We start from the raw sequence: 26,256 nt of genomic DNA, 5'->3' as shown, positions 1-26,256 counted from the left end.
AGGGTTCGTGCAAAAATGGGTGCTTGATGGTCGATATGGACTTCGTGGACCAAAGGGCCTGTTTCTGTGCTTTATCTCCTGTGACGGTGACTCGAAGATGGCATTCCCAATTTCAGGAAGTGCCTCCAGACAAGTGCAGGGAGACTTCCGTTCCACAGGGAAGGAGTCACGCTTAGACAAGCATGTTAGTGTGACATCACCTCCTCTCCACCCCCTCCGCCTTCAATACTATAATTCCAAGCAAACTCATCCCCAAACTGTAAGACCTGGGACTCAGCACCTCCCTCTGCAACTGGCTCCTTGACTTTCTGACCAACAGACCACAATCAGTGAGGATACGATTATTCTCAACACTTGTGCCCCACAAGGCTGCGTCCTCAGCCCTCTACTCCCTATACACTCATGACTGTGTGGCCAGATTCTGCCCTAACGCCATCTACAAGTTTGCAGATGATAGCACTGTAGTAGGCCATATCTCCAATAATGATGAGTCGGAGTACAGGAAGGAGGTAGAGAGCTTAGTGACATGGTGTCATGACAACAACCATTCCCTCAACGTCAGCAAAACAAAAGAGCTGTTCATTGACTTCACTAAAGGGGGTGGTGTACATGCACCTGTCCACATCAATGGTACTTAGGTCAAGAGGGTTGAGAGCTTCAAGTTCCTGGGAGTGAACGTCACTAATAGACTATCCTGGTCCAACCATGAAGACGCCACGGCCAAGAAAGCTCACCGGCACCTCTACTTCCTCAGGAGACTAAAGAAATTTGACATGTCCCCTTTGACATTCACCAACTTTTATCGATGCACCATAGAAAGCATCCTATCTGGATGCATCACGGCTTGGTACGGCAACTGCTGTGCCCAGGACTGCAAGAAACTGCAGAGAGTTGTGGACACAGACCAGCGCATCACGGACACCAGCCTCCTCTCCATGGACTCTGCCTATACCTCTCGCTGCCTTGGTGAAGCAGCCAGCATAATCAAAGACCCCACCCACCTGGGTCATTCCCTCTTCTCCGCTCTCCGATCAGGACCACTCCGATCAGCACGTACCACCAGGTTCAAGGACAGCTTCTTCCCTTGACTCTTGATCTCACAATCTACCTTGTTTGACCTTGCACCTTATTGTCTACCTGCACTGCACTTCCCTGTAGCTGTGACACTTTACTCTGCATTCTGTTATTGTTTTTACTCTGTACTACCTCAGTGCTCTCTGTACTACTCAATGCACTGTGTAATGAATTGATCTGTACAAACGGTATGTAAGACAAGTTTTTCACTGTACCTCGGTACAAGTGACAGTAATAAACCAGTACCTCTCCCAGAGATTGTCTCGCGCTGCCACACACACACCCAGACACAGGGACACCAAGCAGTAGGAGTGGGTTTCGATCCACACTTACTCATGCTTCCACTTCCACACCTCCTCGATGAACTCCCGGCGCCCCAGGTCGTGCCGGGTTTTCCGCGACTCCCGCCACAGCCGTTTCTCCACCACCACCTGGGTGGCGATGCCGGCATGGTCACAGCCGGGGTTCCACAGCGTTGTCTCTCCCCGCATGCGATGCCTGGACACAGACAGAAACACCAGCTCGTCCAAACGTACCAGACCCTTCAGGGGACTGATGGGGGCAGAGGGAGGGAGGGCATCTCTCCCCACCCCCTGGTCACACTCTCGTGGCAAAGGATCGCACAGAGAGAAGAAACTTTGCTGCCAAACCTCTTTGGAATTCTCCACCTGACAGACTCAGTAAATTCAAGACTGAGATCAACTGAGCAGCCCAGTGGCGCAGCGGGTAGAGCCACTGCCTCACAGCGCCAGAGACCCGGGTTCAATCCCGACCTCCGGCGCTGTCTGTGGGTGTGGAGTGTGCACGCTCTCCCCGTGTCTGGGTGGGTTTCCCACCCCTCCCCAGGTGCTCCAGTTTCCTCCCATGTCCCAAAGATGAGCGGGTCGGTAGGTTAATTGGTAAACTTCCCCGAGTCCGTAGGTTAACCGATTACTGTAAACTTTCCCCTGCCAGTGTGTGGGTGAGTGGTTGAATCTAGAGGGGTTGGTGGAAATGTGGGGAGAATGAAATGGGATTCATGTCAGATTAATGGAAATGGGAGCTTGATGGTTAGAATGGACTCGAGGGGCTGAAGGGCCTGTTTTCATGTCGTCAGACTGAAAGGTACCTCCTGTGCTCGTCAGCCCATATTATTTTGCGTTCAACTTCGGCTAAATGCTTTACAGTCCATGATCGTTAAGGGGAGAAGACTCCATTACTTGTAGTTACCCCCTGTACAAAGGAAGGTGCTTGTGGTGGCTGGAAGTCAATCACCCCAGCCCCAGGACATCACTGCAGGAGTTCCTCAGGGCACTGCCTCAGGTCCCAAGAGCAGAGAGGGGGGAGAATGTGTGTTGAGGGGGGGGGGGGGGGGGGGGGGGGTGGGTAGGAGGGGAAGCTGGGAGAACAAGAGAGACGGAGGTGGGGCAGAGGCATGGGTAAGGAGGAGGGAGAGACAACAGCAACCAAGCAAGGCGAGGTAGAGGTGGTACAAGACAGGGAAATGAACAGCAAGTAGGCTTCCAAGGGAAGGGATGGCCAGGGTGGGAATTGAAGGACAGAGGGAGAAGGAAGTCAAGGAGCACTGCTGGGAGTCTCGAATACCACAGCATTACGTCCCCTACCTCAATGCAGGAGGTCCAGCCATGGGCGAGACCCAATATTGACCTCGAACAGGTCTTTGAGGATTGGTGGGTCCAGGGTCCGACTCAAAGCGACCGAGCCCAAATGCAAGACCCCACCCGCCCCTCCCCCGACACAATGATCAACCTGCCCATTCCCCGGAAGACGGAAGCAATCCCAGATGTTTCCCCAGCCGGACACGGGCAGCGGGCAGGAGAGGAAGGGGCGAGACTGGGCCACGGGTGGGGGCATTACCAGCGGGTGAGCGAGTCCTGGATCGCGTTGGTCAGGGCGTGGCCCAGGTGGAGGGAACCAGTCACATTCGGCGGAGGAATGCAGATCATGAACAAGCCTTTCGGGTTGGGCTCGGAGATACTACGCTGTGGGGAACAGGAACAAGACAGTTTTCACATCAGCTGAACCCATCGACCATTTGCCCCAAATAGCACCTTTAACATAATAAAACATCCCCAAAAAATGTTATCAATCCAAAATACACACAAGAAAAAATTCTCTCAATAGAAACAACATGAGGATGTGGAAGCATTGGAAAGGGTGCAGAGGAGATTTACCAGGATGCTGCCTGGTTTAGAGAGTATGCATTATGAGGAGAGACTAAGGGAGCTAGGGCTTTATTCTTTGGAGAGGAGGAGGATGAGAGGAGACATGATGGAGGTGTACAAAATATTAAGAGGAATAGATAGAGCGGACAGCCAGCGCCTCTTTCCCAGGGCACCAATGCTCAATACAAGAGGGCATGGCTTTAAAGTAATGGGTGGGAAGTTCAAAGGAGATATCAGAGGAAGGTTTCTCACCCAGGGAGTGGTTGGGGCATGGAATACGCTGCCTGGGGTGGTGGTGGAGGCAGGTACATTGGTCAAATTCAAGAGATGGTTAAATAAGCATATGGAGGAATTTAAAATATAGGGATATGTGGGAGGAAGGGGTTAGATCATCTTAGGCGAGGTTTAAAGGTCGGCACAACATTGTGGGCTGAAGGGCCTGTATTGTGCTGTCCTGTTCTACGTTCTATGTTACAATCTAGACTGCACTGATGGAAGATGAGACTGTAACATTGCAAAGATTGTGCTGAGGCTAAGGGCAAGGAAGCAGATCAATGAAAAAGATAGCACAGGCACGATGGGCCGAACGAGCAGTGCAAAGCTCCACAAATCCATCAAGCTGTGTCTTCATACATTCCCAGAACGAGCACCCACTGCCCTTTGGCGCTGAGAATTCTGAGCATTAATGACCCTTGCGACTAAGGAGAAATTTCTTCAGTCCCCGCGGAGAGGAAGTGCACTCCCTCGTCTTTCCCTCTCGCACGTTCACTCTCCCTCCTTCTCGCCTCCCTCTCCTAACTCTGAACCCCTTATCCCAAGATTATGTCCCCAGGGTCTAAGCTCCACATCCTGGGATTTCAGCTCTGTGTTCTCCCTTTCGGAATCCTGTGCATCAATCTTCCACCCTCTCCTCTCAAGCCTTCCAGCGCCACTTGCTGGCGGGAATATAAACAGGAGGACAGTTCAGATGAAAGCCCTATTGAACACAGCGCAGGAGGGGTGAAAAAGCTTCGGATTTCTGGACCACTTTCTGGAGAAGGTGGGACCTGTACACACTGGGCAGGATTCATCTGAACTGGAATGAGTCCAAAATCCCTGAGGGGCAATTTGCCGGTGCGGTCGGGAAGGGATTAAACTAATTCGGCAGGGGAATGGGTCACAGAGCAGGAGTACAGTCAGGGAAGAGGAACAGAAAAATATGGAAGGAAAACAAAGTTTCCAAACACTTGGGAGGAAGGTTGGATCTCATCCACTTTAATGCAAGGAGTGAGGGTGATTTACCAAAGCTGGTGATTAGTACATGGAAAAAAGATGTTGCTATTACAGAGCGAGTGATCGAAGAGCAGGATTGGCAACTCAGTATTCCAGGGAATGGAGTCTTCAGGTGGGACACAGAACAGTGCAGCCAGGAACAGGCCCTTCAGCCCACGAGGTTGTGCCGAACTAATTAAATTAGTAATTAAACGGCTAACTAAACTAGTCCCTTTTGCCAACACAGGGTGCATATCCCACCATTCTTTGCACATCCATGTGCCTGTCTAAGAGGCAGAGGGAAGGGGCGGGGCAAGAGCTGGGAGGCGATGGGTGGATGCAGGTGAGGAGGGGGGAGAGGCAGATGGAGGAGGGGAGCGTGGGAACAGCGGCAGAGGCTGAGAGGTGACAGGTGGAGGTGACAGAGGGGTGAAGATGGTGTGGAATCAGGAGGGGTGGGGAGGGGACCCCTCAGCGGAGCGGGGGGAGTGGGAGGGGACCCCTCAGCAGGAGGGGGGTGCATGATGGGAAGATGGGGAGGGCGGAGGAGAGGAAAGAGACAGTGACTGGGGGGGGGGGGAGGGGCTGGTGGATCAGGAGGGGAGAGAAGATGGGACAGAGGGGGAGCAGTTACAGGAAGATGGAGAATCCAGTGTTCATGCCGCCATGGTGTAGACGACCCAGGTGGGATATGAGGTGCCGTTTGTGTTTAGCCCCAACGGGAAGCCAGATACGGATCACGGGCCTGTTTCCGTGCTGCATGATCTACGTGGACAACAAGGGGACCCCGAGCTTACCCCGTACTCAGGTTTGAAGAACCCTTGCTTCTCCCACCAGGAGTACCAGGCTGCTTCGACATACTGCGGGCTGTAGGAATCCGGCATCGGGCAGCTCACATCTATGGTCCGGAGAGAGAAACGCGTTAGGGTCAGTACCGCACGCTCCAACTACCACAGCCGCTGGCGATCGGACAGAGAACGTCGGACGTACTCAGCAGGTCAGGCAGTGTCTGCGGAGGGAGAAGCTGGGCCAATGTTACAAAAGCTCACCGTCCTGAATCGCTTCTTACTTCACTGATGCTGCTCGACCTGCTGGACATCCACAGCAGGCTCTACTTTCCTTTCAAAGGGTCACTGCTTTAGCAGAACAGAGGTGCTCTCAAGGCTGTGTGGAGGTGTGCAGTAGGTTGATAGAGGATTATAGGGCTGTGTGTGTGTGTGTGTGTGTGTGTGTGTGTGTGTGTGTGTGTGTGTGTGTGTGTGTGTGTGTGTGAGAGAGAGAGAGAGAGAGAGAGAGAGAGAGAGAGAGAGAGAGAGAGAGGGAAAAAAGAGAGAGAGAGAGGGAAAAAAGAGAGAGAGAGAGAGAGACTTTGTGTATGTGTTTGAGTGTGTGAGAGAGAAGAGAGAGAGAGCCAGAAAGAGAAAGAAATAGACTGGCTTTTCCCTCGGCTATCCATAGTTGTTAAGATGGCGCCGGAGCGTGGCAACTCATTGTTCTCTGCAGATCTACTCATTACCTTTACTATAATTGTCCTACACTTCTAAATTTAAATCCTGCGTCACTTACTGCTGCACTTTCCTCTGTATTCTGTTATTGTTTTTACTTGTACTACCTCAATGCACTCTGTACTAACTCAATGTAACTCATTGTTGTAATGAATTGATCTGCACGAACTGAATGCAAGACAAGTTTTTCACTGTACCTCGGTACAAGTGACAATAATAAACCCAATACCAACACCAAAATGGTTAATCAGTGCCTCCCCTTTCTGTACAAACTGTGCCCGTGGAATCGGGGCAACCCAGCGGCACAGCAGGTCGAGCTGCTACCTCATGGCTCCAGGGACCCAGGTTCGATCCCGACCTCCGGCGCTGTTGGGGCGAAGCCTGCACTTCTATCTGCCACCTTGCAGGTATCCTCCTGCATCCCAAGTAAGCGGCAGTTTGAGTGGCCGCCTTAAATTGCCACTTGTGCGGAGGTGAGTGGTGGGAGCTGGCGGGAATATGGGAATAAAATGGGATTAGTGTGAACGGGTGCTCGATGGTCAGCATGGAGTGGGTGGACCGAAGGGCCTGTCTCTGTGCTGTACGACTCCAAATTCTCCAGCACTGGGTTTAAACATCTTACCTGAACCTTTGGCACTGCCCCGCCCTCCCTCAGTCCCGCACTGGGAGCATCAGGCCCATTCATTCAGTTCACCAACACAAGACTTGAACTCCCGACTGTCGGACTCAGATGCATGGGTGCTGCCTGACGAGCGAGGGACGCTGCGTTAGCTGGAGATGGCAGAGAATTTCAGCAGAGCGCAGGAAGGAAGGTGTTTGGGACCAACTCAAGTGGGACTTTGCAGTTGTCCCAAACACCGTCACCTCTCACGGTCCAGAGCTCCCCTTGGCCAGGAACCTGATACAGTGTGGCAACCCCCACCCCCCCTCACCTTTTTTCTCCCCTGCAGGAGTTGCAATGTCATACGTGGTCACTCCAGGATCCTTCTTTTCTTTCTTGTCCCCCTTGGCTTTTTTCTGGGAAATAAATCAAAATAAAGGTCAGCATCTCAGCGCGAGATTCGATGAACTGGGGAGAACATTCTGACCCAGAACTGTAACTGTTTCTTGTTCCACCAGTGCTGCCTGTGTTCCCGACAGTTTCTGCTTTTATCTGAGAGGTGCAGAGGATTTAAACAATGCCTCAAATGGTTAGTGTTGGATTAGCCATCAGAGGTTGGGATCACTGAAACAGAGATGCCAGTTTAACTCCCAACATGGCAGCGGAGGAGTTTAAATGCGAGTTTCGAACGTACGTAATTCCTTCCCAGTTGCTGATAGCCAAGGCTCTGGAATTATGAACTTTAAATAGTCACGAAGGCGCCTTTTAAATCTTTTCCCCCCTCACCTTAAACCTATGCCCTCAAGGATTAAATTCCCTTCCCTGGGAGAAAGACTGAGTGCATTCACCTGATCTATGCCCCTCATGATTTCATACGCCTCTGTAAGATCACCCCTTGGTCTCCTACGTTGAAGCAATAAAGTCCCAGCCTGCCCAACCACACGCAAAAACTCAGGCCCGAGTCCCGGCAACATTCTCGAAAGTTTTCTCTGCACTATTTCCAGCTTGATGATGTTTTTCCTCCAACAGGGTGACTAAAACTTTACCCGCCTTCTGCATCCTGAGCCTTTACTTAACCCAATTTCCTGCACCAGCGTTGCCCCTTATTCACCCCTTCTTCACTGCACAGACCCCAGCTGCTAATTACCCCCTCCCTGTACTGAGCCCATCCTTAACCTCCTCCCCTGCACCGACCCATCCCATTTACCCTCTCCACTGCACCAACTCTTACCCCCTCCCTGTACTGACCCCAGCCCCATTTACCGCTCTCCCTGCACTAACCCCAGCCCCTACTTAACCCCACTCACACCGACCCGTCCCATTTACCCCCTCCCCCCCAACGACCTGTCCCATTTACCCCCCTCCACTGCACCAACTCACAGCCTCTTACACCCTCCCTGTACTAACTCCAGGCCCTATTTACCCCCCTCCCCTGTACCGACCCGTCCCATTTACCCCTCTCCCCCGCACCACCACCCACCTCAGGCTGCCTATGCTGCTGCTCCTTCAGCTTCTCCTGCTTCTGCAAGAACTTCTCCATCTTCTCCTTCTTCTGCGCCTCCTTCTTCAGCTGAGCGGCCGTCTTCTTCACCGGCTCCCCATCCATGGGAGCCGCCGTCTCCGGGACCACTGCATTCTGCACCGCGCCGGCCGGCTGCTGCTGCCCTGCGGCACAGAGGGACCAGAACTTTGACGCAACCGCCGAGACCGTAGAGGAGCAAGAGGCTGCTCGGCCCCTCCATCCTGCCCCGCCCCGAGCTGCTCACTTTTGAAACTTGTCACCCGACACAAAACAAAAAAAAAATCACAGCCCCAGTTTTGGGATTTACAACGGCCTCAATACTTTTTAAAGGGTGTTCCAGACATCCACTCTCCTTTTTAGTGACGAGGCGCTTGAGTGGCGCAGCAGGTAGAGCTGCTGCTTCACAGCGCCAGAGACCTGGGTTCGATCCTGACCTCTGGTGCTGTGTCTGAGGGAGAGGGAGAGGGAGAGGGTTTCCTCCCACATCCCGAAGACGCGCGGGTGGGAAGGTTAATTGGCTGCTGTGGATTGTCCCCTAGTGTGTAGGTGAGGGGTGGAATCTTGAGGGCTAATTGATGAGAATGTGGGGAAGAATAAAAAGGTGGGATTAATGTAGGGTTTGTGTAAATGGGGGCGTCGATGGTCGGAATGGACTTGATGGGCTGAAGGTTCTGTTTTTGTGCCGACTCTATGACATTATCTCCGCTTCTTAGCCTTGTTCTGCTACTCTAAAACAGATGGAAAACAATCCCCCAGAAAGGCCTTTAAATGTTCAACCGCATTTCTCTATCTTATCATCAAGACTGGAGACCTCCTTGTGATCTCAGCTGTTTATCACTCAAGTGAAGGTTTCCTACTCTATCACCACACAGGAGTTCAAATAATAAATAATTCTGGAATGTACTGCACGCTATTATTGGAATTAACAGAATTTCAGAAGGACCCTGCACACTGCACGGGAACATTAGTCAGAGTTTTACAGCACAGAAACAGGCCCTTTGGCCCATCAATCCATGCCGACCACCAACCACCCATTTATACTAGTTTCTCCACATTCCCATTGACTCTCCTCAGATTCTGCCACTCCCCTATTCTTTGGAGGCAATTAACCTACCAACCCACATCTTTGGGAGGGAGGGAGGAAGGAAGTCGGAACGCCCGGGGGAAACCCACGGGGTCACAGGAAGAACGTGCAAACTCCACACACAGACAGCGCCGGAGGTCAGGATTGAACCGGGGTCACCGGAGGTGTGAAGCTGCAGCTCTACCAGCCGCGACGCTGCGCTGCCAGGAGCAGTGTCTGGGCCACTCTGACGGGAGACCATTCAGCCTTCTTGCCTGCTCCGCCACGCAATAAAACCGAGTCAGGATCAAACCGGGGTCTCTGGAGCTGTCGCAAACGTTCTCCTTCTCTTTCTGGAGGAAGCTGCCATCCGTTGTAAATCCCACCTTCCCACTGCCACTGCTCCCAATGTTCTCACCCGCGCATTTCTCCCTGGTCACAGATGCAACCTTCTCACACAGCTTCACCTCGCCCAGCGCTCTCTTGAATTCAGGCTGGTTGACACAGGTCAGGAACCAGCGGTTCACGTTCACAAAGGGCTTTCTGAAGTCAGGCTCAAAGACCTGTGGGGGGAACACAAGGCAGCATCAGTAAAGAGACAACGCAAAAAGTTCTTAGTTTATCCTTTGGATACCATTGCTTCATTTTCTTTCCAACAGCGCAAACTTCATACCTAATGCGAAGACACTGGCAATTGGTTTATTATTGTCACGTGTACAAGATACAGTGAAACACATTGTTTGCATGCCATCCATACTGATCATTCCAAAACATCAGCAGGTGGAGGTAGTACAATGGGAAAAGCAGTATCAGAATGCAGAATATGGTGTTACGGAGAGAGTGCAGTGCAGGTCGACAAATAAGGTGCAGGGGCCACGATGGGGTAGATTCAGACATCAAGAGTTCATCTTTATCGTACAAGAGGTCCATTCAAGAGTCTGATAATAGGGGGCTAAAGCTATGAATTAGTTAGCTTGTATAATTTGTGTATAATTTATGGCGTAGCGGTTAGTGTGACACTGTTACAGCGCCAGCAATCTGGGTTCAATTCCAGCCACTGTCTGTAAGGAGTTTGTACATGCTCCCCGTGTCTGTGTGAGTTTCCTCTGGGTGCTCCGGTCTCCTCCCACATTCCAAAGACGTACGGGTTTGGAAGTTGTGGGGGTGCTATGTTGGCGCCGGAAGCGTAGCAACACTTGCGGGCTACCCCCAGAACACTCTACGTAAAAAGGTGTTTTGATGTACATGTGACTAATAAAAAAATCTTCAAAAAAAGTTTATGGTTTTCTTGTGGATGTTGTGTCTCTGATGGTACATATGTGCTTGTGATGCTGCTACATGCAAGTTTATCCTTGCACCTGTACATACATGTATTGTGTATACGACATTGACTTTGTTGAATGAGATATCAGGACAAGCACAAGACATTTTTCTGATACAGCACTTGCTTTCCAAATAGCTGATCACTTAGAACTGGGATCAGCTATAAATATACATTTTCTTATACTGCAGTGACCCAGCATAAACAAACCGCATCATACCACCAAGCATCCTCCCTGTGGTTCACCTGGGATCTCATGTGAGATAGAAGGAAACCATTCAGCCCAGAGTCTGTGCTAGTTCCCTTGGCAATCCCATTCCCCTACTTATTTCCTTGTAACCTACTCTCCCTGAAGCCCAAAAACTCCCCCTTGATTCTCTTACCACCCACCTACACTAAGCAGCCAAGTAAACTAGTAACCTCTGCGTCTTTGGGATATGGGAGCAAACAGGAGCACCTGGGAGAAACTCATGCGGTCACAGGAAGAATGGGCAAACTCTACACACAGACAGCACCGGAGGTCAGGATCGAACCCGGGTCGCTGGAGCTGTGAGGCAGCAGCCCCGTACCGCCACTGGAAGGACATCCACCGGCTTTGTGTGAATGGAAGGCGGCGGCTGCTCGAACTGAAACGTCAGAGACAATTCCTCCCACACAGACAAATGGTGCTCAGTCCACCGAGTTCCTCCAGCGGTTTGTTCGTCGCTCCAGATTCCAGCAGCTGCACACTCTTGTATAAAAGCCAGAGACACATCAAGTTAGGGGAGGGGTGAGACGGGAGCCTGAGGTGCTCGGCAGCCTGAAGAGGGGTGAAAGGTGACGGGCAAGTGGGGTCAGGTGGGGGGGGGGGCGCGGGAAGAGGGGGAAGAGAAACAAAAGATATTATTACAAGACTAAATATACCCTAATAACAAACGGTAAAGATGCCTAAAATCCCACCTTGGGATATTCTGCACAGCAAGACTCGTAAACAGACCTCTTCTACGATAAAGATGAACTCTTGATCTCTCAATCTACCTCGTCGCGGCCCTTGCACCTTATTGTCTGCCTGCACTGCACTTTCTCTGTAACTGGGACACTTTATTCTGCATTGAGTTATTGCTTTTCCTTTTGTGCAACCTTGAATGTTCTTATGAATGAGAAGGCAAGCAAACAAAGGTTTTCACTGTATCCCGGTACACGTGACAATAATAAACCAAGTACTGATTACCACGGGACATCACGTCAGTGGCATTTTCTGAAGAGAAAGCACATATTCCTATTTAGTCAATCAGGTTCCAACAGGCAGACTCCTTCAACACCACAAGACGGCTGGCTAAGGAGGCTTCAGCATGGATTAGAAGCATAAAAGCTAGATGTAGGTTGGTTGACTGCTCTACCAGGTGTTAGAAATTGCCTGCAGAAGTCGGACTACTCACATGCTGATAGGGCAGCAGCAGAGCACAGCTCATGGCGATGTCTGCCAAGGTGATTCCCTCCCCCACCAAGTAAGTTCGCAGCTTGAGATGGTCGTCGAGGAACCGCAGGGTCTTCTTCAGGTCCAGCTGCGCTCTTTCGACAGCCTGGAGTGAAACAGAATGAGATGGGGAGAGCGAGAAAGAGAAAAGTTATTAAACAACCTATATGGCATTAGAAACCTGAAACGTTTCAGGGTAGGCACAGTGGTACAGCGGTTAGCACCGTCCCCTCACAAATGCAGGGACCCGGGTTCAATCCTGTCCGTGAGAAGTTTGCACGTTCTCCCTCTGACTGACTGGTTTTCCCCCACATCCTGAAGACATGCTGGTTGTTTATTTGACTGCTGTAAACTACCCTTTGATGTAGGTAAGTGGCAAAAGAATCAAAGGGGACCATCAATTCATGGTCGGACAAGAGAAAATAAAGGGGCAGGTTACGGAGAAATAAGCAGAGGGGGGAATGGGACTGATGGGGTTGCTCTGCTGAGAGCTGGCGAGGACTCGATGAGCTGACCGGATTCTTTCTCTGCTATAATAAGTTAGAAAAACAAAGTAGATGGAGGGACGTTGTTCCCACGGAAAGGGTTGGGAACCAGAGGATGAAGTGGTGGCATTTAAACAAAGCACAGGAGCCCCCCACCTCTAAGGAAAATTATCTACACTGGCAGTGCTTACCATCTGGACTGTATTCACTGCTGACTGTAGACAGGTGCCATTGCTTTTGGCGAAGGGAACCTGGACCAGTGCTTGAAGAAGAATGGCAAGGGGCTGAGGTGGGGTGAGGGGAGAGGAGCGGTCTGGATCTTCCAAACAGCCGGCTGACTTATAACTACGCCCCCTTGTTCCAGACTCTCCTGGGAGCAGAAACACCTACCCAGTCCTGCCCGCTCAGGATATTATATGTTTCCCCCATCTTCTTCCAAACAAATGTAAATTTAACTTTTTTTAAAGAAAAGGTACAAGATGGGAAAACTCTCTTATCCTGCTAATTAGCCAGTAATCTTTCCTGCTAACTCTGTTCATTTTCCCCTCTAACTCTGCCGTGAGCATTCCTTCCTGTCACGCTTCATTAGGTGATTCGGCCCATTGAGTCGATATATGCTAGCCCACAGACAGTCCCATTTCCCCATTCTCTCTCGCATGCCCACGAGCACCCAAATCTCCTGCTGTCCACCTACACACTAGGGGCACTTTACAGCTGCCAACTGATCCTCCGATCCATGTGTCTTTGGGATGTGGGAGAAAACCGAAGCACTCAGGGGAAACCCACATGGTCGCAGTGATGACCTGGGAGATAGAGTTGATGGAGTTTAATCTGGACAAGTGTGAGGTGTGGGAGATTAGTGCACTTTAAAGTAAGTGTACAGTTAATGGTAGGATCCTTAACAGCACTGATGTACAGAGGGATCTTGGGGCCCAAGATCATAGCTCCTTGAAAGTGCACGCACAAGTCGCAATCGGTGCAGAAGGGGTTCACCAGGACGCTGCCTGGATTAGACGGCATGAGCTATAAGGAGAGGGTGGACAAACTTGACTTGTTTTCTCTGGACCGTTGGAGGCTGAGGAGGGACCTGATAAAGGTTTATAAAATCATGAGAGGCATAGATAAACTGCTGGTATCTTTGTCCCCAGTGTTGAAATGTCTACTACCAGATGCCTGCATTTAAGGTGAGAGGGGGAAAGTTCAAAGAAGGTGTGCGGGGCAAGTCTTGTTCTGTACACAGAGAGTGGTGGGTGCCTGGAATGCGCTGCCAGGGGCGGTGGTGGAGGCAGATACAATAGTGGCGTTTAAGAGATTCTTAGATAGGCTCATGAATGTGTGGAGAACGGAGGCATATGGGCCAAGTGCAGGCAGAAGGAATTAGCTGTCATGAGTTTAATTAGACTGGCAAAACATTGTGGGCCGAATGGCCTGTTCCTGACCTGCACTGCTCTGACTTCTAAGGTGCAAACTCCACACAGACAACACCAGAGATCGGAATCGCTGGAGCTGTTAGGCTGCGGCTCTATTCACTACACCACTGGGCTGCCCCCTCTGCGGGCTCACAGCTGAAAGGCCGGTACCTGTTTGTTGTGCTTCAGCAGGCCCAGGACGGGGAAAGCCCAGGCGCAGGCCGACGGGACCACCTCGACGTCCGCGTAGCTCAGCCATTGCCGCACCAGGGCCACCTCCTTCAGGCCAGAGCCCCTCATCCGCTCGGGGAGCAGGTAGTGCGCCGCAGCCGACGCACCGCAGATCCATGTCTCGGGGTCAGCCTCCACGGCTGGCAATCTGGTCAGTGTCAAGTTGGTCCGAGCGTCCCCGGCAGAGGGCCCTTTCACCTCCACCACCCTCAGCTTGGGCTCCCCGTACTCCAGGGCCACGAGGGCCTTGGCGTTCTCAAAGCTGTAAGGGTGAGGAGAGAGGTGGAGCGAGGGCAGGGCCATTCTCAGTTACTCGGGGGGGTTTCGGCTGCAACAGCGGGGAAGGGGGAAGGAAAAAAAAGCACAATTTTGTTTTAAAATTAGAATTGTTCATAGAACATAGAACAGTACAGCACAATACAGGCCCTTCGGCCCACAATGTTGTGCCGACCATTAAACCTCGCCTAAGACTATCTAACTCCTTCCTCCCACATATCCCTTCCTTTACAAGTCACAGAATCGCACAGCATGGAAACAGGCCCTTCTGCCCATCGAGTCTGTACTGACCACCAACCACCTAGTCACACCAATCGAAAATTAATCCCATTATTTTTCCTCCCCACATTCTCCTCCCCCACCACCACCACCCCCCCCCCCCCCCCCCCCCCCAACGAGACACCACCACTCACCTGCACACTAGGGCACTTTACAGCGGGCAATTAAACTACCGATCTGCACGTCATTGGGACACAGTCCTCAACACACTGGTAGTGCAGCGGCTAGCGTGACACCATTACAGCGCCAGCTACCGGGGTTCAATTCCGGCTGCTGTCTGTAAGGAGTTTGTACGTTCTCCCCATGTCTGCATGGGTTTCCTCTGGGTGCTCCGGTTTCCTCCCACGTTCCAAAGACATATGGGTTAGGAAGTTGTGGGCATGCTATGTTGGTGCCGGAAGTGTGGCGACACTTGCGGGCTGCCCCCAGAACACTTTATGCAAAAAGATGCATTTCACTGTGTGTTTTGATATCTTATCTTAAAAAGCTTGCTGTTAAGCGGCACTTTTAATATAATAGAAGAGCCCAAGGAGCATCATGGCAGTTAGGACATCATGCTGCAACCATACAGGTCGTTGGTGAGACGACACTTCTGGTCGCCCAGCCAGAGGAAGCTTGAGAAAAGGTGCAGAAAAGATTCACGGGGACGTTACCGGGACTGGAGGGCTCGAGTTATAAGGAGAGGCTGAATAAGCTGGGACTTCTTCTCCCTGGAGGGAGAGAGGCTGAGGTGTGACGTTACAGGGGTATACAACACCATGAGGGGTGTAGGTAAGGTAGACAATCACCGTCTTTTCTCATGGTAGGAGAGTCTAAAACTAGAGAATGTAGCAGGAACAGCTTCTTCCCCTCCGCCATCAGATTTCTGAACAATCCATGAAAAGTACCTCATTTTTTTTGCACCATATCTTTTCAATAATTTATAGATTTTTGTCTTTGAACTGTACTGCTGACACAAAACAACAAGTTTCATGTCATACATCAGTGATAACAAATCTGATTCTGAATCGGTTTAAGGTAAGGGGAAAGATTTAAAAGGGTCCCAAGGGGCAACTTGCTCACACAGAGGGTGGTGGGTATATGGAATGTGGTGGGTATAGAGGAAGCTGTAAAGATGGGTACAATTACAACATTTAAAAGGCATTTAGACAGGTACGTGGATTTAAAATAGGCTTGGGGGATAAGGGCCAAATGCAGGCAAATGGGACAAGCTTAGATATACCTCGTTATTCCACTTTTGCACTATTTATTTTAGTGATTTTTATGTCTTTGCACTGTACTACTGCCACAAAACAACAAATTTCACGTCATATGTCAGTGATAGTAAACCTAATTCTGACATCTCGGTCAGCACGGACAAGTCGGGCGAAAGGGCCCATTTTCATGCCGAATAACTCTATTACTCTACGCTTTAGAGTGCCAGATTTAAAGAACTAACCCACCCAATCTCTACTCTTATGACACACCTGCCAATCCTATTTGGTAAATATTTGAATTCCATCTACAGCAAGCATAACCTGTTTTAAACAGAACAAGCTTGTAAATGTTACTCCAAAAGTAGTCTGACCAATGCCCTGTGGAGGTACGTGGCCTTTATTGCAAGATGGATAGAGGCACATCTATTCCTCTTGCAATAAAGGCCAACATACCATTTGCTTTCAGTGATTTCTGTGCATCCCGGCTTGGTACAGCAACTGCTCTGCCCAGGACCGCAAGAAACTGCAGAGAGTTGTGGACACAGCCCAGCGCATCACGGACACCAGCCTCCCCTCCTCGGACTCTGTCTTTACCTCTCGTTGTATTGGTGAAGCAGCCAGCATAATCAAAGACCCCACCCACCCAGGACACTCTTTCTTCTCTCCTCTTCCATCGGGTAGAAGATACAGGAGCCTGAGGGCACGTACCACCAGACTTAAGGACAGCTTCTACCCCACTGTGATAAGACTATTGAATGGTTCCCTTATACAATGAGATGGACTATGACCTCAAGGTCTACCTTGTTGTGACCTCGCACCTTATTGCACTGCACTTTCTCTGTAGCTGTGCCATTTTACTCTGTACTGTTACTGTTTTTACCTGTACTACATCAATGCACTCCGTACTAACTCAATGTAACTGCACTGTGTAATGAATTAACCTGTACGATCAGTATGCAAAACAAGTTTTTCACTGTACCTCGGTACAAGTGACAATAATAAACCAATACCAATCCCAAAGACACCCACTCCCCTTTGAACATCAACACTTTCGCGATCTCTCGCCATTTGTGAAACTGGGCAATAGCATCTCAGGTATGATCTGTACTGAGTCGACAAGATACCACAGAGAAGATGCGACGTTGACTCGAGAGTTGTTCCTATTGCAATGGATGCAAGTTTGGGCATAAAATTGTGTTCAACTGCCAACAGCCCAACGAGAAGCAACAAACTTTCAGGAGAGAAAGTAAAATTTCCAAGAAAACGAAACCTAAGAAAATGTAAACAGTCTCCTTTCTAAACATTTGGTTGGGGATCAGCTATGATTAAAACAAAATGATAACGTGAGCATTTAGAACTTGCAATCCCGTGATTTTATCGCTGGTTCCGCAGATTCACCTCTGTTGCAGTGTGACAGCCGGTTGCATCAGCTGGTCAACTTGTCCCGGCCCAGGAGAAGGAAGTTCTGGACAGAGTGCTCGAATGGTTGGAGAGGTGACGGAGCAGGGTCCGTCACTGATGAAACGCGCCCTGTTACTGGACAGAGGCTGCCCGGGGTTGAAATGGAATGCCGCGACACTGCCCGGGATTCGAATGGAATGCCGCGACACTGCCCGGGGTTCGAATGGAACGCCGCGACACTGCCCGGGGTTCGAATGGAACGCGGCCGATGCAAAACATTCGATGTAACTCCCTCTGTCTCCAACCCAACACCCCTCGATCACCAACTCTTCCCTTCCCAGTCCACTCACCGGCTCTGCGTCCCACACTGACACCCTCGTGGAAGGAGCCGAACTAGGACCCCCCCCACGCCAAGCTGGGTCTGACCTCCGCCCCTTCCGGAATCCCGCATGCAACTCAAATTATCGTACATCTTATCTTATTACTATTTATCTCTAGTTAGGTAGATGTGCAAACCTTCAGCAAATTATTGTAGCAAAGAGATACTGCTTCCTTTCTGTTTTCTCCCGGCACTGCAAAGGACACATAAATAGGCGCATGCGGATTTTTTTTTGTTGTTGTGCAGTCAGTGACACCTTGTGGCTGGAAGACTTGGTAGGTTTGCATCAGCAACCTGGATGTTCGGGCTCTGCCGGTATATGGAAACTGAGAGATTATTTGTATCAGTAGCGTACCTCTGCCGTTTGACCACTCTCTTAGTTTATAACTACGTCCCCTTGCTCAAGACTGTCCCAATAATGAAAACATCTACCAAGTTATGCCCCCTTAGGATCGTATATGTTTAAATAAGATCACCCCTATTCCTCTAGTCTCCAAAGAAGACATCCAATTTCTTTAGTTCCTTGTAAGGCAACACTCTCATTAAAGAAAGCAAAGTGAATCTCTTTTGGACTGTACTATATACGAGTGTACTAGTTCAAAATGGTACGAAGATAGGTAGGAAAGTAAGTTGTGAAAAATAGCTGACTATAATCAGAATCAGATTTATCATCACTGACTTACAAGAAGTGAAATCTGTTGTTTTGTGACGGCACTACAGTGCAGAGACGTAAAATTATTATAAACTACAAAAAATAAATAGTGCAAAGAAAGGAATAACGAGGTAGTGTTCATGGGTTCATGGACCGTTCAGAAATCTGATGGCGGAGGGGAAGAAGCTGTTCCTGAATCATTGAGTGCGGGTCTCCAGGCTCCTGTACCTCCTCCACGATGGCAGTAATGAGAAGAGGGCATGTCCCGGATGGTGAGGGTCCTTAGTGATGGATGCCGCCTTCTTGAGGCACCGCCTCTTGAAGATGTCCTCGATGGTGGGGAGGGTTGTGCCCGTGATGGGGCTGGTTGAGTCTACAACCCTCTGCAGCCTCTTGCAGTCCTGTGCATTGGAGCCTCCATACCAGGTGGTGATGCAACCAGTCAGAATGCCCTGCACTGCACATCTGTAGAGATATAGATAGGTTAACTGAGTAAGGCAACAACCTGGCAAATAATATATAATGTGGGAAATGTGAAATTGTCCATTTTGGCTGAATTTTTTTAAAAGTAGTAAATGATCTAAATGTGAAAGTGTGCAAAACTCTGAGATATTCCTGACTTTCCCTTGCAATATAGAAGGAGGCCATTCAGCCAGTAAGTCCATGCTGGCTTTCAGAGCAAAACTATCAATCACATTTCCCCATTTATTTCCCTGTAACCTATTCTCTCACACATGCCCATTAATTCACCCTTGATTCTCCCAACAGCCCTTACACCAGCAATAATTTACATTAACCAATTAATCTATTAGCCAGCATGTCTTCGGGATGCGGGACGAAACCAGATTACCTGGGTGAAACCAACACATTCACAGGGACAATGTGCAAACTTCACAGAGACAAAACCCAAGTCACTGGAGCTGTGAGGTAGCAGCTTTACCAGCTGTGCCACCGTGCTGCAGGTACTGTGTAGAGGGATCTGGGTATGCAAAAGATTAATATGCAGAAACGGCAAGTTACATGGAAAGTTAACAGACATTTCTCATTTATTGCAAAGGGAATTCAATACAACAGTAGGGAGGTTCTGTTTCAGTCACGTAGTGCATTCGTGAGACAACATTTGGAGTACTCTGAACAGTGTGGGTTTTCTTATTTAGTGCTGGAAGCTTTTCAGAGATGGTTTGCAAGAATGACATTTGGAATGGGTGAACATAGAACAGTACAGCACAATACAGACCCTTTGGCCCACAATATTGTGCCGACCTTTAAACCTTGCCTAAGACTGTCTAACCCCTTCCTCCCACATATCCCTCTATTTTAAATTCCTCCATATGCCTTTGTAGTAATCTCTTGAACTTGACCAATGTACCTGCCTCGACCACTGCCCCAGGCAGCGCATTCCATGCCCCAACCACTCTCTGGGTGAAAAACCTCCCTCTGATATCTCCCTTGAACTTCCCACCCATTACCTTAAAGCCATGTCCTCTTGTATTGAGCATTGGTGCACTGGGAAAGAAGTGCTGGCTGTCCACTCTACCTATTCCTCTTAATATTTTGTACACCTCTATCATGTCTCCTTTCATCCTCCTCCTCTCCAAAGAGTAAAGCCCTAGCTCCCTTAGTCTCGCCTCATAATGCTTACTCTCTAAACCAGGGTTGTCTTTTTAGGAAAGCTTGGCCAAGTGAGGAGCTTAGAAGCAACGCACACAAAATGCTGGAGGAGTTCAGAAGGGCAAGAGGGGACTTGACTGAAACATATACGATCCGGAGGGGACTTAACAGGCTGAATAGGGAGAGAACTGAGAGCCAGGGATTACTGAAGAGAAATTTCTTCACCCAGAGGACAGTGAACTTTTGGGGCAACAGCTCAGTGCGGGAGGCTCAGTCACACACCAAGACAAAGATTGATGGATTTGACGCCACGACCAAGAAAGTGCACCAGCACCTCCCCGATTACCCTCACCAAGTTTTATCGATGCACCATAGAAACCATCCTATCTGGATGCATAATGGCTTGGTACGGCAACTGCTCTTCCCGAGACACCAAGAAACCGCAGAGTTGTGGACACGGCCCAGCGCGTCACGGAAACCAGCCTCCCCAGTAAAGCATCCAACATAATCAAAGACCCCAGCCACCCCAGGCATTCTCTTCCCCCCCCCCCCCCATCAGGAAGAAGATACAAGAGCCTGAAAACACGTACCAGCTTCTATCCTGCTGTTATAAGACTATTGAACAGTCCCCTTTTACAATATGATGGACTGTTGACCTCATGATCTACTTGATTGGTATTGGTTTACTATTGTCACTTGTACCAAGGTACAGTGAAAAACTTGCCTTGCACACCAATGGTACAGGTCAATTCATTACACAGTGCAGTTACATTGGATTAGTATGGAGTGTGTTGATGTAGTACAGGTAAAAACAAGAACAATACAGAGTAAAGTGCCACAGCTACAGAGAAAGTGCAGTGTAATAAGGTGCAAGCTCACAACAAAGTAGATCATGAGGTCACAGTCCATCTCATCAAAGGGCTTTGCGCCTTATTGCCTGCCTGCACTGCACTTTCTCTGTAACTGTAACACTTTTCTGCATTCTGTTATTGCTTTTCCCTGGTACTACCTCAATGTACTGATGCGATGAAGTAATCTATATGGATGGCATGCAAAACAAAGTTTTTCACTGTATCTCGGTACATGTGACAATAATAAACCAATTTACCTATTTTATCAATTTGAAGGAATCAACTGATACCTCAGCGGTGGTGCTGAGTTTTCACTGCTTTGACTGAGTTTTGTGGTTTCCCAGATTATCTGCTACGTGAGATCCCAGATCAAGAGCAAAAGTAATCAACAATTATTACAACTGCTCCACACCCCCCCCCCCCATTCTCCCTTCTCCCTGTGGTCCCATTACCCCTTCTCTTTCCCCTCCCCCACCCTCATGACTTGCTCATCACCCACACCTTCCTCCCTCTGGTTCCCCCCCTCCTTCCCTTTATTCCATGGTCCACTGTCCTCTCTGATCGGATTCCATCTTCTTCAGCCCTTTGCCTCTTCCACCTATCACCTCTCAGCTTATTACATCATTCCCATTCCCCCCCCCAACCCACCTCCCTTCCCCCCTCACCTGGACCCACCTATCACCCACCAGCTCGTGCTTCTCTCCACCCCACCAACCTTCTTATTCTGGCCTGCCCTCTTCCTTTCCAGTCCTGATGAAGGGTCTCATCCTGAAACATCGACTGTTTATTGCCCTCCATAGACGCTGCCTGACCCGCTGAGTTCCTCCAGCATTTTGTGTGTGGTGCTCCAGATCCCATTATCTGCGGTCTTTCTTGTGCATCCAGATCAATATCCCTTTTGTCATTGTCTGTCTTCCACACAAGAAGTTATAGAATCACAGCATGTAAACAGGCCATTCAGCCCATCATGTCCATGCTGACCAGTTGGCACCCATCCATATGAATCCTATCTTCCAGTACTTGGCCCATAGCCTTCTATGCCTAGGCAATTAAGTGTTTGTCTAGACACTTCTTAAACATCAGCAACTCTACTTCCACCACTCTCTCAGGCAGTGTATTCCAGGTACTCATTATTCCCTTGGTGAAAAAGGTCCCCCTCAGATCCCCTCCAAATCTCTTCCCCACTAAATCTGTGTCTTTTAATTTAATCTAGCTTTGATACGGGAAGTTTTCTGCAGGCACCTATATCCCTCATGATTTTATATCATGTCCCCACTTAACCTTCTCTGCTCCAGGGAAAACACAGCCAGACTCTCCAGTCTCTCCTCGTCACTGAAATGCTCCGTCCAAGGCAACACCCTGGTAAATCTCCTCGGTACCTTCTCCAGCAGTAGTGCATCTTTCCTATAGTGTGGTGACCAGAACTGCACTCTGTGCTCCAGCTATGGGCTGACCAATGTTTTATACATTTAGAGCACAACCTCCCTGCACTTGTATTCAGTGTTCCAACTAATGAAGGCCAGTATCCCATATGCCTTCTTAACCACATTAACTACTTGCATAGCCACCATCAAAGATCTTTGGACCAAGGTCCCTTTGTTGCTCAATACTTCCATTCAAGTTATATGTCCAAGCCTCATTTGTACTCCCAAAAAGTGTCACGTTACACTTATCTGGATGAAACTCCATCTGCCATTTCTTAGTCCATGTCACCAACAGTCAACTAGCTTGCACACTGTAAACAACTCCACCAATCTCTGTGTCATCTGCAAACTTACTGCTCATAGTTCCTACCTCCACATCCAAGTCATTCACGTATATAACAAACAGCAAGGGTCCCAGCACCAATCCCTGTGGAACACCACGAGTCACAGGCATTCAATCGCAAAAGCAACCATCACCCTCTGTCTCCTATCACCAAGCCAATGTTGGATCCAATTTACCAACTTTTCCCGGATTCCACGGGCCCTAGCCTTTTAGACCGGTCTCCCAAACGACTTCATTTAATGAGCAGAAGATTGTTCTACTCCTTACTCCCTCAGTTTTTTATCCATCTTCCCCTACAATGCATCTCTGCTCCTCATCCCATCTGCAATGTTCCAGCAAATGCACATTCCAGCTGCAATAAATGCAGAAGAAGCTGGAAATGCTCAGCAGATCAGGCAGGGTGTGTGGGGAGAGAAACAAAGTGAATGTCTCAGGTTGATAATCTTTCATGTAAAAGAGAAATAATCAGAAATCAGGCATGTTTTAAATTGTAGAGAAGGGTGAGGGGTGGAGAGAACAAAGAGAACAAGGAACAAGAGAGATAATAAGTGGAGCCTGCAGAGAGGTTGGTGAAGGCTGGTTAATTGCAGTTGATCTGGCTGGAGGAGGTGTTAATAGAGAGAGATGAATGAGGGCAGGGAAGTGGAAAAATATTGGCTATTTTTTTACATAAAAGATGCTAGGTTGAAATTGGCAGCAAAAGTGGTGAAAAACTATTGTGAGATACAAAATACTACTGGAAATCTGAAATAAAAGAAATATCAGGAAAGTCAGGCTGCATCTATGAAGAGAGGAAAAAACAAAGTTAATGTTATAGATGAATGGTCTTTCTCCACCACAGGGTGAAGTTGATGCAAACTGGAAGAGCTGGTTATCTGAAATAGTCGAATTCACTGCTGACGGCTGCAAGGTGGCAAGTCAGAAGATAAGATGCTCTTATTTGCACTTACATGGTAGATCATTTGGACAGCGTTTGAGGCCAAAGGTGAAAGGGTCAGAGTCAGGGTGGAATGAGGATTTAAAGTGACATTCACCTAGGAGCTGAGGGTTACGTTTGCTGATCGATCAATGGTGTTCTGCAGAGTAGTCAGCCCAGCTACATGTGGTATCTTCAAGGAGACCACTCTGTGACCACCGAATGCAGGACACTAAAGTGGGAGAAGTGACCTGCTGCCTAAACTGGAAGGGAAGCTTTGAGTCCCTGGATGGTGGGAAGGGAAGAGATAAAAGGGCAAGTGTTTCCTCTTCTGTTGTTGTGTGGGAAGGTGCGGTGAGGATGGGGGGAATGTTGTTGGAGATGGGAGAATGAACAAAGGAGTCGTTGTGGGAATGATCCCTTTGGAATACGGAACGTGGAAGGGAAAACATGCCTGTTGAAGGTGAAAGAGATTACAAAGGATGATCTGTTGAATGTGGAGGCTGGCGAGCTGGTGGAAACCCTATCCTGCTCTTGGGTGGTAGAGAAGGGGTGAGAGCAGACATGCAAGAAGTGGTGTGATTCAGGCCCTGTTGATAAAGATGAAGGGAGGGGTATGGTAAAGGAAAAAGTCAATACCTTGAAACACTGGTGTGGAAAGTGTTATTGGAACAACAATGGAAGCTGTGGGAGTTTAGGAACCTATAATGGAAATGGAGAGGTTGAGAAAAGTAAGCAAGGTATCAGAGATGCAGCAAATGAATTTGACAGCCAGGTCGAAATTGGCAGCAGAGGTGATGAAACCTTTCAGTTCTGTCCCAAGAGCAGGAAGCTGTACCAATGCAATGATCAAGCAGCGCAGTACCAGTCATCCTTAGTCGCTAAAGATAACTTAGTATTTGCAAATGCATAATTACAAACGCTGTCGCCAAGCCAAATCAGAAACAAGCTTCTTGTGGGGGACATAATTGATTTGCTGCTTACTTTATCTAAATTAACATCCAAGCACCACACTTTCTGAAGATGTCAAGCCTTTGGAGACAATGCGGAGATTTACTTGAACGACACCAGGACTTCAGTACATGGAGATTTAATTTCATGGGTTTTGGGACTCAAGGGTAGATTTAATAATGCTCAGATTCCTTAAAAGTATTGACAGGTAACCAAATGATGCAAATTGATGATTCACCGGGGAAAATGGCGAGGTGCTAATCTTTTCTTTATCTTTAGTAAAATCTATAATTCAGGGGCTCAAAAGTGAGCGAATAATTATGAAAAGGGATGAAAAAAACCTGACCACCAAATTGTGAAAAGGCAATTGAATAAACGTTTGAAGAGGGAAAAGGGGGTGGGAATTACTGTGGCTCTTTGAAAGGGAAAAGGGATGACCATTGTGGGTTTCTATAAGTGATCAACTATCAACTTCAGTGGAGGTAAGTAATTGATACTATTTGCAATAGCTCTTCCAAATAGAAATGTGAGTGGCTCTGAAAAGAGCCTTTTGTGTTCAAATACTCGGGTTCTATTTTCTTCTGGCTACCCGGCGTTGCCGCCCCCTTGGGCTGGAGACAGGGGGTCGCTTGGACACTTTCTTGGCCACCATGCGCTTGCGTGGGCTCTTGGCCGCCGCCTTCTTGACACGTTTCTGGGCGGCAGGTTTGGCTGCTGCCGCTCTCTTCGGGCCCGGTTTCCTGGCAGGCGCCTTTCTCTTTGCACCTCTTTTGCTCCTGTACTTGGCTTCTCCCGGCTCGCTCTCCATCCCTTTCGGTTCCGGATCCCGCTCCGGGGGAAGAGCGGCCGCGGAGGCGTCGCCCTCGGCTGGAGCGCCCTTATGAGCCGTCGAGCTGCCCGACTGGTTGGGCCGGGCGCCGCCCTTGTCTGCCTCGTAGCCGGCCGCCGAGATGATTTTCTTCATGGTGCCCAGTTTGGGAGCCTGACGTTCCTTGGTAGCGGCCACCGCCTCCAGTATCTGCTCGGCCACGGCGGCCGCTGTGCCTTTCTGGGACCGGTAAGCCGCCTTCTTCTTAGTGGCAGGGAGTGCGGCGGGAAGAGTGGCACCGGCGAGAGCAGGAGGGACAGGGGCGGGGACATCCGCCTTGGCGGGAACGGTCTCGGCCATCAACACCGACACCGCGCAAAGAAGTAGCAGCGCTAAACCGAAACACGGTATATAGGAGTGAAAGGCGGACTGGGTAGAGCCAATCCTGTCGGCCACGCCCACCACCCCGGCAGATTTGACCAATCCGCTGCTCCAACCTGCCGATTGGCCACGCCCCTTGGTCTGTATCTTCCCCACTCCCTGTCCCCGACAGAGAACCTCTGGTTTCAACGCATCCGACTGTTTCTTTCACCGTTCAGTGAGATTTAGATGAAGTAAAACTTTTATTTTGAAGAAGACTGTGCATCATCGCTACTCTTCTGATAATTTTCTTTTCATCGCATTCAGGTATCATTGTACCAGTTTCTATAGTAAATAAGAACAGTGAATACTTGTTGAAATCTGACAATAAATTTGAACCAACACAACAGGAAATTGCGTCCCTCGCGATGTCAAGAGGTACCAAGTCGTTTCAAACACATAAAGTACTTCTGAGTTGTAGTCTCTCTTGTGTTATTTCTAAGACTGAAAACATTCGTTTTTGGTTTTGTTTTCCCAGAATCAGTTACTCTGAAATTAAACCAATGCGAGTTATTTGGCATTGCCCCTTCTTTAAGATTCAATAAATTTGACTTCAATCAATTAAAAAATATTTAGTCACCTGCATCGTTGTTTCTGTCCGTATTCGGATTGTCGGTTCAAAAACTAAGAGAGACCGAGATTTAAGCATAAACCGAAAGAAGCAGT

The 26,256-nt window shown here is 49.1% G+C and overlaps 2 protein-coding genes across 3 annotated transcripts in view; both read right to left on the bottom strand.

Annotated features, from left to right (window-relative positions):
- The window catches only part of vars1 (valyl-tRNA synthetase 1), a 66,202-nt gene extending 48,377 nt beyond the window's left edge, over nt 1–17,825 (bottom strand). The window contains exons 1-9 of one of the 2 annotated variants that reach the window (XM_052043758.1): nt 17,752–17,825; nt 14,024–14,411; nt 11,921–12,064; nt 9,600–9,744; nt 8,077–8,261; nt 6,928–7,012; nt 5,288–5,388; nt 2,932–3,056; nt 1,408–1,572 (exon numbers count right to left, since the gene is read on the bottom strand). In XM_052043758.1, the coding sequence (XP_051899718.1) occupies nt 1,408–1,572; nt 2,932–3,056; nt 5,288–5,388; nt 6,928–7,012; nt 8,077–8,261; nt 9,600–9,744; nt 11,921–12,064; nt 14,024–14,386 (1,313 nt within the window). In that variant the 5' untranslated portion in view covers nt 14,387–14,411; nt 17,752–17,825. Of the gene's footprint in view, nt 1–1,407; nt 1,573–2,931; nt 3,057–5,287; nt 5,389–6,927; nt 7,013–8,076; nt 8,262–9,599; nt 9,745–11,920; nt 12,065–14,023; nt 14,412–17,232; nt 17,367–17,751 lie in introns of those variants that run through there. The other variant, XM_052043757.1, reaches the window with a different exon arrangement.
- LOC127586020 (histone H3-like) overlaps nt 1–26,256 on the bottom strand; it is a 208,037-nt gene that overhangs the window by 153,398 nt on the left and 28,383 nt on the right. The window lies entirely within an intron of this gene.

Source organism: Pristis pectinata, chromosome 34 (assembly GCF_009764475.1).
Source record: "Pristis pectinata isolate sPriPec2 chromosome 34, sPriPec2.1.pri, whole genome shotgun sequence".
In the NCBI taxonomy this organism is placed as follows: domain Eukaryota; kingdom Metazoa; phylum Chordata; class Chondrichthyes; order Rhinopristiformes; family Pristidae; genus Pristis; species Pristis pectinata.
The sequence above is the reverse complement of the archived record's forward strand: the minus strand, read 5'-3'. Positions and strand labels throughout refer to the sequence as shown.